Source organism: Lipophrys pholis (genome assembly GCF_963383615.2).
Source record: "Lipophrys pholis genome assembly, chromosome: 21".
NCBI classification, from domain to species: domain Eukaryota; kingdom Metazoa; phylum Chordata; class Actinopteri; order Blenniiformes; family Blenniidae; genus Lipophrys; species Lipophrys pholis.
The window spans coordinates 23,264,853-23,278,030 of NC_137649.1; the positions used below are offsets into that span (position 1 = coordinate 23,264,853).

Here is a 13,178-nt window from a genome sequence, read left to right on the forward strand (position 1 = left end):
GCCTGCCTGCCTGCCTGCCTGCCTGTCTGTCTGTCAGGTGATCATACCCGATGAAGGACTCCCATCTGCCGTTCACACCTTCCTTTCCACTCTCCTCCCTGCAGTGTTCAGAAAAGAGCTCAGGTGTTTTTGATCATGAGCAGATCGATTAATTCAACCTGTAAATCAAACCAGCAGGGGGCAGCACTGTGGGTAATGTGGGAATAACGGTTCTTTAAGATATGATAGAGCCTGGTTGTTCAGAGGTTTGTAGGTTAAACGGATTTTGAATTCTATTCTGGATTTAACAGGAAGCCAATGAAGAGAAGCTTATATTGGAGCAGTGGTGTCTGGCCACTAGAGGGCGCCAGGGCACAATACATTTTCTACTTCTCGGTCTGGGGTCCCCCCCCTTTTTTTTTTTTTTTTTAATAAATTAATGACGTGTAATAATGTCAAAATAGAAAGAAAAAAAATGACTGAAAAGCTGCAGGTCAGGTTCCACTTTATACATCATGGTTATTTTTAAATTCACACAAACATCAAAAGTGTTAGATTTTGCAAATTTAATACCCGGATACGGTTTAATATTTATAAATGTTTAGATATTTAATATGACTGAAAATCTAGGAGCTTAAATAAGCACGGTTTATTTTGCAAGTCTTTTTTGAGGTACAACTCTAAAAATGCCTTCAAAGACAGATTGAGGTGTTTGAAAATTTACCAGATACACCTTAGTTTTCACTATTACTACTAATCACTAATATTAACAGTCATTTAAAGTAAATCAGCTCCAAACACATTATTATTCTTAAAGGGACTAATGAAGCTTCTGCTTGTATTTGTTTACAAGTGTGTTCATGAGTCTTAAGTGCGCTTTAAAAAAAACTACAATTTTCACCACTAGGGGGCGTCTCTCAATCCAGATTGTTGTAATGTAGTCGATAAACGTACTGTACTGAGTCTCATTGCAGCATTTTGAATCTTTACCACGTCCTCAAACACTCGGCACAGAAAACTCCATTGTGGTTTAAAAAAAACAAACACTTTTATTTCACAGATGGAAACATGAGCTTTGAGCATCCATAGGAAACGCACCGTTACTTTACTGTACTCGAGTACAGAAACTGTTCCTCACCTTGAGGCAACATGGAAAAATAAAAACAACACATGCTGCTTTGGTCAGACCTGAGTTGGTGCTACAATAACTCGTTAGGAAAGGGCGGTAGTGCATTGCACTCGTACAGGAGGAGAAACAAACAGAAAAATGTCCACTAGTACTACTGGTGAGGTCCAAAATGTCTACTAGTACTACTGGTGAGGTTCAAAATGTCCACTAGTACTACTGGTGAGGTCCAAAATGTCTACTAGTACTACTGGTGAGGTTCAAAATGTCCACTAGTACTATTGGTGAGGTCCAAAATGTCCACTAGTACTATTGGTGAGGTTCAAAATGTCCACTAGTACTACTGGTGAGGTCCAAAATGTCTACTAGTACTACTGATGAGGTTCAAAATGTCCACTAGTACTACTGGTGAGGTCCAAAATGTCTACTAGTACTACTGGTGAGGTTCAAAATGTCCACTAGTACTACTGGTGAGGTCCAAAATGTCCACTAGTACTATTGGTGAGGTTCAAAATGTCCACTAGTACTATTGGTGAGGTTCAAAATGTCCACTAGTACTACTGGTGAGGTCCAAAATGTCCACTAGTACTACGAGTGTGGTCCAAAATGTCTACTAGTACTATTGGTGAGGTTCAAAATGTCCACTAGTACTATTGGTGAGGTCCAAAATGTCTACTAGTACTATTGGTGAGGTTCAAAATGTCCACTAGTACTATTGGTGAGGTTCAAAATGTCCACTAGTACTACTGGTGAGGTCCAAAATGTCCACTAGTACTACGAGTGTGGTCCAAAATGTCTACTAGTACTACTGGTGTGGTCCAAAATGTCTACTAGTACTACTGGTGAGATCCAAAATGTCTACTAGTACTACTGGTGAGGTCCAAAATGTCTACTAGTACTATTGGTGAGGTTCAAAATGTCCACTAGTACTACTGGTGAGGTCCAAAATGTCTACTAGTACTACTGGTGAGGTCCAAAATGTCTACTAGTACTACTGCTGAGGTCCAAAATGTCCACTAGTACTACTGGTGAGGTCGAAAATGTCTACTAGTACTATTGGTGAGGTTCAAAATGTCCACTAGTACTATTGGTGAGGTCCAAAATGTCTACTAGTACTACTGGTGAGGTCCAAAATGTCCACTAGTACTACTGGTGAGGTCCAAAATGTCTACTAGTACTACTGGTGAGGTTCAAAATGTCCACTAGTACTACTGGTGAGGTTCAAAATGTCCACTAGTACTATTGGTGAGGTTCAAAATGTCCACTAGTACTATTGGTGAGGTCCAAAATGTCTACTAGTACTATTGGTGAGGTCCAAAATGTCCACTAGTACTACGAGTGTGGTCCAAAATGTCCACTAGTACTACTGGTGTGGTCCAAAATGTCTACTAGTACTACTGGTGAGATCCAAAATGTCTACTAGTACTACTGGTGTGGTCCAAAATGTCTACTAGTACTACTGGTGAGATCCAAAATGTCTACTAGTACTACTGGTGAGGTCCAAAATGTCCACTAGTACTACTGGTGAGGTCCAAAATGTCTACTAGTACTACTGGTGAGGTCCAAAATGTCTACTAGTACTACTGGTGAGATCCAAAATGTCTACTAGTACTACTGGTGTGGTCCAAAATGTCTACTAGTACTATTGGTGAGGTTCAAAATGTCCACTAGTACTACGAGTGTGGTCCAAAATGTCTACTAGTACTACTAGTGAGGTCCAAAATGTCCACGAGTACTATGAGGGATTCTAAAATGTCCACTAGTACTACTGGTGAGGTCCAAAGCACAGTTTACTACTAAAGTTTGATTGCGTACTAGTAGTGGAAAAAACATTACCAGTGAGTCACAGTTGTTCTACCAGTGTGTCCGAGTGGTTCTGCTGGTACGCCGAATTTGTCCTCCTAGTGAGGACAAAGCACTTACTGGTACATTGGTTATCAACGACGTCTCATAAATGCTCAAATGGCTGGTTGTACTGCTGCCGACCGTTTGAGGTGGAACCATGAACACAAACCAGGGCGGCAAAATTCAGAAACTACGAGCTCAGAGAACCCGTTGTTGATCCACTGAGAAGGAACCAGCCGGCTGCTTGAAGTCCACACTTCTGAACAGACGGTGGCTGCTTCTCAATTACAAGTACATACTCGCATACTTGGCGGGTACGTGCTCAGAAGTACGGTCTTCAGGAATTTCTTGCCAAATGCATTATGGGTAATTTGGCTTCCCTAACCCACACATGTCCGATCTCAATGCATCCTGGATAAAGTGGGCGGAGCCAGCCGGGTACTTTGAATTCGATCAGTACCAGGTCTCAGTATGCCAGAAGGCAAGTACCACAAGTACCGCTACTTTTTGCACACGCTTTGAACCCTGCAGCTTAAACAAGGACGCGGCTAATTTCTGGATTTTTACAGGTTAAAGCGTCATGTCCGTCGTGATGCGTTCAGGTGCATCACGTAACTCTGGCCTTTCTTTTTTTTTCTTTTTTTTTTTTTTAAATCTGATTATATTCAGGTGCGCTCAACAGTTTGAAAATTCCGCAACAGAGAAGTACCCGTATTGAGAAACGGCCGCTGGTTCTGATCCACCGTTGGAGTCGGATTCTCCCCGCTGTTGCGTAACGTCACCGCGTGACGCTTCACAACGCCGTTTAGAGATGGTAATCGTGAATCACCCGATCAGAAGGACGCGTGGCTGCTCCGGTAGCCCTGGAGGAGGGACACGAGTTTGGCCATGTCCGAGACGTGTGGGTGTGCGTCCATGACCCGCTCCACCATGTTCTGAGGGAACAGCGTGCTCAGCTGGCTCCTCAGCTCCTTCCTCCGCCTGGCCGCCGGGCTGCCGCCACCGCCGCGGCCACCGCCGCCGCCGCCGCCGGCCTGCGGCCACGGCTCCCTGGGTAAACTGTGGGCGGGTCTGGGGTTCTGCTCCACTGAGCCGTGAGGAGGCGGAGCGGGGCAGGAGCTCCACGCCGGCTGTTGGAGGGAGGGCATCCTGGGCTGCTGCCGTCCACAGTGGTACCCACTGCAGGAGGGGCAGGACCGGTGGAAACCTGCGCTGGGACAGACCGCAGGGGCTCCGCCACCGATCCAGACCCCGCCCCCACCCCCACCCAGGGAGACGTCATCACGGCCCAGACTGCAGCTGGCCACGCCGCTGCTGGCGCTGAGCAGCCGCCGGTCCAAGCTGTGGTTCCCGTCCTGGAGGTAGAGCCTGGACAGGCTGGCCTCCATGGAGCCGAAGGCCTCGTCCACATCCAGGCTGAGGGGCGGCGGCGGCGGCGTGGTGGCGGCGGGGTTCCGGGCTCGGTCTCTCAGAGCCCTCAGCTCGTCGGCCACAGACAGCTGAGACTGGCTGGTCCTCTCCGGGTGGTAGAACTTACACTTCACTCCGTACGTGCACTTCTTCCCTGGAAGAGACTTTAGACGTTTATTTCTGTCTGCTGACGAGATCTCTGAAACCCAGGAGCTGATTCACTGGAGCATTTTGATCAAAGGAAGAACCAATTAAATGAAGGAGGAGATCCAGAGCAAAACTAGAGTTACTAATGTTCATTTTGCTAAATGTTGTTGCTTGTTTATCCTGTCACTTTAAATAACAAGTGCATTGTGGGAAATTCAGTCTTCTGACTGCATGTGAAAGTTTTGTTAGCTGCCAGTTTTAAATTATAGAGCATCTTCCTTTTCTAACATCCAGATTATAGAGCATCTCCCTCACAACATCAGATTATAGAGCAGCTTCCCTTTCTAACACCAGATTATAGAGCATCTTCCACATGACATCAGATTATAGAGAATCTTCCCTTTCTAACACCAGATTATAGAGCATCTTCCTCATAACATCCAGATTATAGAGCATCTTCCATTTATAACATCAGATTATAGAGCATCTTCCTTTCCTAACACCAGATTATAGAGCATCTTCTTTTTCTAACACCAGATTATAGAGCATCTCCCTCTCTAACATCAGATTATAGAGCACCTTCCTTCTCTAACATCCAGATTATAGAGCATCTCCCTTCTCTAACATCAGATTATAGAGCATCTTCCTCCTCTAACATCCAGATTATAGAGCACCTTCCTTCTCTAACATCCAGATTATAGAGCATCTTCTTTTTATAACACCAGATTATAGAGCATCTTCCTTCTCTAACATCAGATTATAGAGCACCTTCCTCCTAACATCATATTATAGAGCATCTTCCTCCTCTAACATCCAGATTATAGTTTATAAAAGCTAAACTGACCATAGGGGCAGTGCTGCATCCTGCTGTCGGGGGTCCAGGGCTTCTTCCTCAGGAAGTCGTCGATAGAGGGGCCGTTCCTCCCCAGGGGGTCGTCCGGAGGCATGAACCTGCACACAGCCACAGCCCAGTGATGAAGGTGACGAAGGTGATGTTGGCGCCGGGAGGTTTCCCGCGAGGAACGTCGGCGGCCATACTTGTCGTTGACGAAGCTGTACATGAGCAGCCTCTCCTCGATGAACTTCTTCCACTGGGGGTTCTCCGTCTGGAGGTCGCGGTAGTTGTCGTTGGACACGATGATGCCGTCCAGGTCGACGGCCAGCTTGACGATGTAGCGGTCATCGTAGCACACCACCCGCTTGCCGTTGACGCTGCGCGACGGCGTGTACACCAGGATCTTCCTCCTCTCCAGCTCGTGGAGGATGTGCTGGTCTGCAGGAGAATCCAACACCGTGGTGTTGTGGTGAAGAACGTCCATGATGGAACTTTCAGTCTTTACAAAACCTCCATGGAAAAAGTACCACTGACATTATACTACATATTTCTGTCCTGGTGGTTTGTGACCTGGCTGGTGTTGGGTGGTGTTGGGTGGTGTGGTGGAGAGGTTCTGTCTGGAGCTGCATGCTCTTCCTCCGCCTACAGAACTTTGTCCAGCTGATGTAGTTTGTGGCACAAGGAAGCATCAGTACCAGTGGTACCATGATGTATTTAGGGTTCACACTGAGGATCTACTTTTATCTGACCTGATCCACCATGGAGGGAGTACTACTTGTTAATGTACTACCTGTGGGTATACTTCCTGTTGGTGTACTGCTTGTTGGTGTGCTACCTGTTGGACTACTGCCTGTTAGTGTACTACTTGTTGTAGTACTACTTGTTTAGAGTCGGCCGGTCGGTCCCGGCCGGTCGGTCCCGGCCGGTCGGTCCCGGCCGGTCGGTCCCGGCCGGTCGGTCCCGGCCGGTCGGTCCCGGCCGGTCGGTCCCGGCCGGTCGGTCCCGGCCGGTCGGTCCCGGCCGGTCGGTCCCGGCCGGTCGGTCCCGGCCGGTCGGTCCCGGGGCGTCTCACCAGTCACGAGGTTTTCGGGCCGCGGCGCCTCCTTCCTCCACAAGGGGACGAACAGGGTGACGTCCCGCAGACCTTTGTCCCAGAACCAGTCGACCGCCAGCTGGAGGCCCCGGCAGGAAAACACCTTCCTGCCCCCGTGACTACAGAGGCCAATCAGAGAGCAGAGTCTGAACAACAAGACACTACTTCCTCTGCCACACACACACACACACACACACACACACACACACACACACACACACACACACACACACACGCTTCTCCTTTTTCAGAGGAAAGTGATGTCGCTGCAAGATTTGTGTTCATGATCCTCCACAATTTGTTTTTTTTCTAAAACCACAACAATCTGCAGAGAGGGGCATCTAGAGGGGGTCTAGAGGGGGAGTGGGGGTCTAGAGGGGCTGTGTGGGGGTCTAGAGGTGGTTGGGGGGAGAGCGAGAGGGGGGTCTAGAGGTGGTGGTGGGGGGAGCGAGAGGGGGGTCTAGAGGTGGTGGGTAGGGGGTCTAGAGGGGCTGTGTGGGGGTCTAGAGGGGGTGGGGGGGGGGAGCGAGAGGGGGTCTAGAGGGGGTGGGTGGGGGCTCTAGAGGGGGAGTGTGAGGGTCAAGAGGAGGTTTAGAGGGGGTGGTGGGGGGAGCGAGAGGGGGTCTAGAGGTGGTGGGTGGGGGGTCTAGAGGGGGAGCGTGAGGGTCAAGAGGAGGTTTAGAGGGGGTGGTGGGGGGTCTAGAGGGGCTCCAGAGTTGCAGACTTTTCTTTCGTCAACATGAAAAAAAGGTTTGAGGTCTTAAAGTTCCTCTGAAGCTTCATGTGAAGAAACGAAGGGAAACAACAAAAATAAAAGAATGGCGTCTACAACTGAAATACTCGGGAAGCTTTTAATCTGAAACATTTTGTCTGTCAGCGGACCTGACCTCTGACCTCTGACCTCTGACCTCTGACCCTGCTGTCCAACCAGAAGGAGGTGCACCACCACTGGAAACATCTGGCAGGTGTTTGTTTGTGGAGTTTCTTTAAACGTGAGGTTGAGAAAAGGTTCAGCAGCTTCTTCACAACGGGAGAATTAAAAAAAACCTCAGAGCCTCTGAAACTCGTCAACATGCAAACTGGACGGTTTTGCCTGCGGGAAAAAACTGTGTGTGTGTGTGTGTGTGTGTGTGTGTGTGTGTGTGTGTGTGTGTGTGTGTGTGTGTGTGTGTGTGTGTGTGTGTGTGTGTGTGTTTCCCTTTGTCTTCCTCTCCAGGAAGTTGCTGAGTCAGGTTGAGTTGCAGGTAAAGAGGAGAGTAATGGAACATTTCGAACCGGTTCTCTCAGACCGGCGCTCCAAACATCCCGATCAACGTTCCTACGACGCAGGTCATCGACCGGGTGATTCCACCGCGGGGTTTTCCATCTTCATCAGTGCGCGTTCTCATAAAAGGGGCGGGGCTTGCAGCGTCGGACCAATCGCCAACCCTTATCTAATGGAGGAGCCATTAATTAAAAGAAATGATCTGAAGAATTCCAACGTCATCAAGGCCGCTGACGCTGGCAGGTAATTCCAGACGCTTCGGGGGGGGGATTTCCCCTTGTAGGCTCCGCCCCCCCCCTGTGTGGACATGCTTTGTGTTGGAATATTAATTCCTCACCGTGACGCACTACAAGTTGCGCTTCTCGTAAATTCTGTTTTTCCGTCTCGCGTGACCATTAATCTCTACTTCCTTATTTCACCAACCAATGGTTGTAGAAATTAATGTATTTCGCAAAAACTCACCTGAATTGTGTGAAAACTTGAGGGATGATTTGTCGCCATTAAAGGACCAATCCATTCGATTTTAGGTTTTAGCGGCAAAACGTTTCAGAATTAATCCCCAAAAATCTGCAATCCAGATTATAGAGCTTCTTCCTTAACTAACTGACTTGTTTTATATTTTCAGTAACTTGTAAAGTAACTTTAAAGTGTTTTAACCCTTTAACACCTCCACAGACCCTCCAGAGTAAGAGTCTTATTATTCACACCAGACATGGATTCTTTCTTTCTTTCTTTCTTTCTTTCTTTCTTTCTTTCTTGGGCAGCTGAAGTGGTATGGATGAGCTGAAACCAGCAGGTGGCGCAACTTCACGAACGCCTACTGGTAATGAACCCAAGTGAAGAAGAAGTAGAAGGGAAACAGTCATCAGGGATGGAAACGCTGGACCAAATGGTTGAAGAACATGTTGAAGGCCTGAAGAAAGACCTGCTGGCAGTGATGGAGTATGGACCAGTGATGGAGTATGGACCAGTGATGGATTATAGACCAGTGATGGAGTATAGACCAGTGATGGAGTATGGACCAGTGATGGAGGTTGGACCAGTGATGGAGTATGAACCAGTGATGGATGTTGGACCAGTGATGGAGTATGGACCAGTGATGGAGGTTGGACCAGTGATGGAGGTTGGACCAGTGATGGAGTATGGACCAGTGATGGAGTATGGACCAGTGATAGAGTATGGACCAGTGATGGATGTTGTACCAGTGATGGAGTATGGACCAGTGATGGAGGTTGGACCAGTGATGGAGGTTGGACCAGTGATGGAGGTTGGACCAGTGATGGAGTATGAACCAGTGATGGATGTTGGACCAGTGATGGAGTATGGACCAGTGATAGAGTATGGACCAGTGATGGATGTTGTACCAGTGATGGAGTATGGACCAGTGATGGAGGTTGGACCAGTGATGGAGGTTGGACCAGTGATGGAGGTTGGACCAGTGATGGAGTATGGACCAGTGATGGAGGTTGGACCAGTGATGGAGGTTGGACCAGTGATGGAGTATGGACCAGTGATGGAGGTTGGACCAGTGATGGAGGTTGGACCAGTGATGGATGTTGGACCAGTGATGGAGGTTGGACCAGTGATGGATGTTGGACCAGTGATGGAGGTTGGACCAGTGATGGAGGTTGGATGTTACCAGCGGACATGGCGCAGCCGGCAGGACTCACCTCATGGCCACGTTGCTCCCGTCGATGACCACGGGCCTGAAGCCGCCCGGCGCCTCAGCCGGCGGTCCGGCCGGGCCGTGACTCGGGCTGCAGCCCCTGGACACCAGCTTGGGACTGTCTGGGAGGGCGTGGCTTCTGTGGGAGGGGGCGTGGCTTTTGGCGGCGGGGGCGCTACAGGTCTTTATCAGCTCCTCCAGGATGTCGTTGGTCTGGGCGTCCTGACGGAGGCTCTCCAGAACCCTCAGGATGTCACCGTGGGCGTAGCCCAGCTTGAGGAACCGCTCCACCTTGGTGGTCTGCTGCTGCTGCTCCTTGTCCATCCTGTCAGCGGCGTCCGGCTCGTCGGCGACGCCACAGAAACAGTCGACCGGACGAACGCCAGGCGAGCGTCAGCTCCTCATGCTTGTCACTGTGTGAACACAGGACGGTCAGCTGAGCACACCATACACAATCTGTCTTCTTTTAAAAGCTATTCACTCATTTTTAGTCCTTTTAACATCATAATCTTAAATCTAGATTTACAGAAAGTGTATAGAAATGTACTTGTTGCATGGACAGATAGTTTTCTTCTCAAATTTAGTGTTTATATCATATATCTGGCTCCACTTTTTACTTTCACCAGCGAAAGGTTTTGTTTTCATCTGCGTGTATTTATTTATTCATTGGTTTGTATGTATGTATTTTACCAACGTTTCGCATAAAACTCCTCGCCCTAATTCCATGAAATCTTCAGAGATTATTTGTCGTCATCCAAGGATCAATCGATTAGATTTTTAGGACGTTAACGACTCAACGTTTCCGAATAAATCCCCCAAAAAAATAGCAGAAAGAGAAAATTCCCATACAAAGCGGATGAGAGAGGCGCCTCGTGGAGGTCAAAGGAGATCAGCATCTGTTGCCATGGAGACGCCCCCTGCTCGGTGTTTCACACAGTGATGTAGCTACCTGTCGGGCTAGGTAGCATTGATATGAGCTAACGGCTATCATGCTGGCGATGCTAACTCGGTTCCGCCAACGAAGGTCTGTGCTCTACCGAGTGTAGCTCTAGTTTTATGCAATTTGTTGTGTATGAGATTATAAAAGGAGACACTTCGTTGCTCAGTTTGTCAGGTTACAGATTGAAAAAGCTGAACGTACGTCGTGCAACCTGGAAAATGAGACGTTTTTAAAGTTCCTCTTCCAGAATCCACTCGGGGGGGAAGAAATGACCATTTTTAGGATCCAGTGTTCGTCGTTGACGTACGTCTGTCATACGTCTGTCATACGCCGTCAAAACCTCTCCGAAGGAAATCCGTCTTTACGCTCGTATAAACACGTATTATCTGCGTTTGAATTTCGTGGTTTGTTGACATCTTCGCCTTGCAGAAACTCCCCGAGATTCCCGAGACATCTTGTCACAAGATGGAAAGAAACTGATTGTTTAATCGTTTTCTTTCGGTCAAATGTCGCTTTTCTTATTTTGCACTTGAGCTGCCGCGACGCCATCTTTGATTCCCCCAGAAACTCGGCTAGTCGAAGGAAAGACTTCTGTTTGCCACCATTTTCTGCCCTCCGTCACTCGACGATGGTGGAATCGAAGCGGTTTGACGCAGAGAAGAGAGAGAATTGCCGGCAGGTGAGATTTGTGTTTCTAACCTCTGGAATGACTGCGTTCCTCCTCCTCCTCCTCCTCCTCCTCCTCCTCCTCCTCCTCCTCCGCCGCGGCGGCGGACGAGTCGCTTCGTTCCGACGGATCGTCTTGTCATATTTTTTTTTGTTTGTTTTTAAGCTCTTGTTTCAACTGTTAATGTCTCATTTCCCGAAAACTGGCGAGTGTGTCAGAGCTGCACATCGAACCGTCAAACCACATCCGCCCACACACACACACACACACACGCACGCACGCACACACACACACGCACACACACACACACACACACACACACACACAGTCCTATACGTCCTGAGTCGTTCCGTTGGAGAAGCAGAGACTCTTTCTCACGTACGTTCAGATTCTAGTTTCGTAGCTCCAGACCGCAGTGTTTCTCAGTCGGTGTTAAATCGCTGCCGTTTCACGCCTGCGGGTGGCGCTACTGAGGAGGGATGTGAGGCTCACTGTCACCGCTTTAATTCGGACACTTAACGGCGTAAAAAAAACAACAAAAAACATGGATTTCTTTTGTTAAAATTTTAAAGAGCTTAAAGGGAAAATACAAGTTTACGTGTGTATTATCCATCAAAACGTGGGTTTCAGATCATTTTTGACAGAATAGAACACAAACAGGAATTACAATAACATTAAATACAGAGAAAACAGAGTTACTTTCCGTACTATTGCATTATTTTTTTTTATCTTAAGCAACTATTAAGAGAGAGAGAGAGAGAGAGAGAGAGACACTTACTGACTGAGCTGCTGCCGTCTGTCCAGTGTGTGTTATCTGCCCCGTCAGTCGCCCTCACACACACACACACACACACACACACACACACACACTCACACACTCTCGCTCAGTGTCAGGACACACTTGTTGCTCGCAGGAGGAAGTGAGCAGTGAAGCTCCGCGGTGAGAGAGAGTGAGAGAGCGCGAGCGAGCGTTCACTTCCTGGTTGGGAGGCAGGGCCGACCGGCTGTCAGGGACTCGCTCCGGTTCCTCGGCTCCTCCCGCGAGTTTAAAACCCTGTAATTAACTCGTCTGCGGCGCCGAGCGACGCACCAAGACGTGTCGAAGTTCTTGTGCTTCTCAAAGGGAGCGTCGGGGTCAAAGTCATTACAGGTCAAAGGTCACAAACGTTCAGCTTGGATTCGGTGCAGACGTGGAAATGTCCAGTAAACTTGGTAGTTCTGTGGATTTTTAAGTCTATCCACACTCTTTTAAAGACAGATGTGTTGGAACAGCAGTAAAGAAAGTTTTGAGCTTCAGGGACTCGTAATCGTCCATCAAACTCTGAGTTTGTTCACATAGAAAAGTCGATTGAAAGTTATTTTACTGTTATAATATCGTGGGCTCCTCTTCTCAGTTCTACTTGTCACGACATAGAACAGGAACTTGATGTTACATGGAGTTAGAGTGTGTGTGTGTGTGTGTGTGTGTGTGTGTGTGTGTGTGTGTGTGTGTGTGTGTGTGTGTGTGTGTGTGTGTGTGTGTGTGTAGGGGGGGGGGGGGGGGTTCAAGGGCATGAACAAAGATAACAGATAACACACACACACACACACACAGTTTTTTTTGTTGTGTGGTTGGATTTCAAAAGATTGGCTGGCATTATTTAAGTTATTCATGTTCCTGGGCGAGAGAGAGAGAGAGAAAACAATCACAGCGTCCTCAAACAGGTGTAGTATTTTGACTTTAATACGTGATGTACTCGTGTAACGACGCTAACTTGTATTGTAATTGATGATTTCACAAATTTAAATTCCTTCGGTTTTGCGACAGACTGAGTTCCGAACTGTGAACCACTGATCCAAACAACAACAACAACAACAATCTCATCACTCCTAAACAAACAGGACGTAAAGTGGAAACATCAAGTTGAAAGACGAAGTAATTATAAGAACTTCCTCCTACTTCATGAGCGTTCATTTCATCTTTTGCACTAATTTCATGGTCGATTTCATCTTCGAAATCTAAATCGGCTTCTCTGATGACAGAAAAGAGAAGCTGCTTCTTTTCACATGATGCAGCTTTTACTTCCTTATAACATCTGTTCTTTATCTTTTAATATTCAACTAAATGAGGAAGGAAGTAAAACAAATGTTTCATCATCACTGTATGTGTCAATAAAAAAAAAAACTTTCTCTTTATACGTGTTGGTATACCTCCGAAATGTGTACT

At 47.7% G+C, this 13,178-nt stretch overlaps 1 protein-coding gene across 3 annotated transcripts; it reads right to left on the reverse strand.

Annotated features, from left to right (window-relative positions):
- Positions 1–3,573: 3,573 nt before the first annotated feature.
- LOC308126609 (putative ribonuclease ZC3H12D) lies at positions 3,574–11,949 on the reverse strand. Of its 3 annotated transcripts, none has more exons than XM_080491113.1 (7): positions 11,751–11,921; positions 9,370–9,778; positions 6,415–6,554; positions 5,546–5,780; positions 5,352–5,458; positions 4,236–4,514; positions 3,574–3,996 (listed from the first exon to the last, which is right to left on the reverse strand). In XM_080491113.1, the coding sequence occupies exons 2-7, from the start codon at positions 9,687–9,689 to the stop codon at positions 3,776–3,778; spliced, it is 1,302 nt and encodes a 433-aa protein (XP_080347239.1). In that variant the 5' UTR covers positions 9,690–9,778; positions 11,751–11,921; the 3' UTR covers positions 3,574–3,775. The 3 variants fall into 3 exon arrangements, with proteins under 3 accessions (XP_080347239.1, XP_080347238.1, XP_080347237.1); XM_080491112.1 differs by adding an exon at positions 11,005–11,486 and having other exon boundaries at positions 3,574–4,514; positions 11,751–11,894; XM_080491111.1 differs by having other exon boundaries at positions 3,574–4,514; positions 11,751–11,949.
- Positions 11,950–13,178: the final 1,229 nt, after the last annotated feature.

Bases quoted from the DNA above. Each gene is read 5' to 3' on its own strand.
- LOC308126609 (XM_080491111.1), bottom strand. From the start codon at position 9,689: ATGGACAAGGAGCAGCAGCAGCAGACCACCAAGGTGGAGCGGTTCCTC. The intron at 6,555-9,369 runs GTGAGTCCTGCC...TGGCCTCTGTAG, and splicing joins GGGAGCAACGTGGCCATGAG to TCACGGGGGCAGGAAGGTGT. The intron at 5,781-6,414 runs GTGAGACGCCCC...ATTCTCCTGCAG, and splicing joins GCCCGAAAACCTCGTGACTG to ACCAGCACATCCTCCACGAG.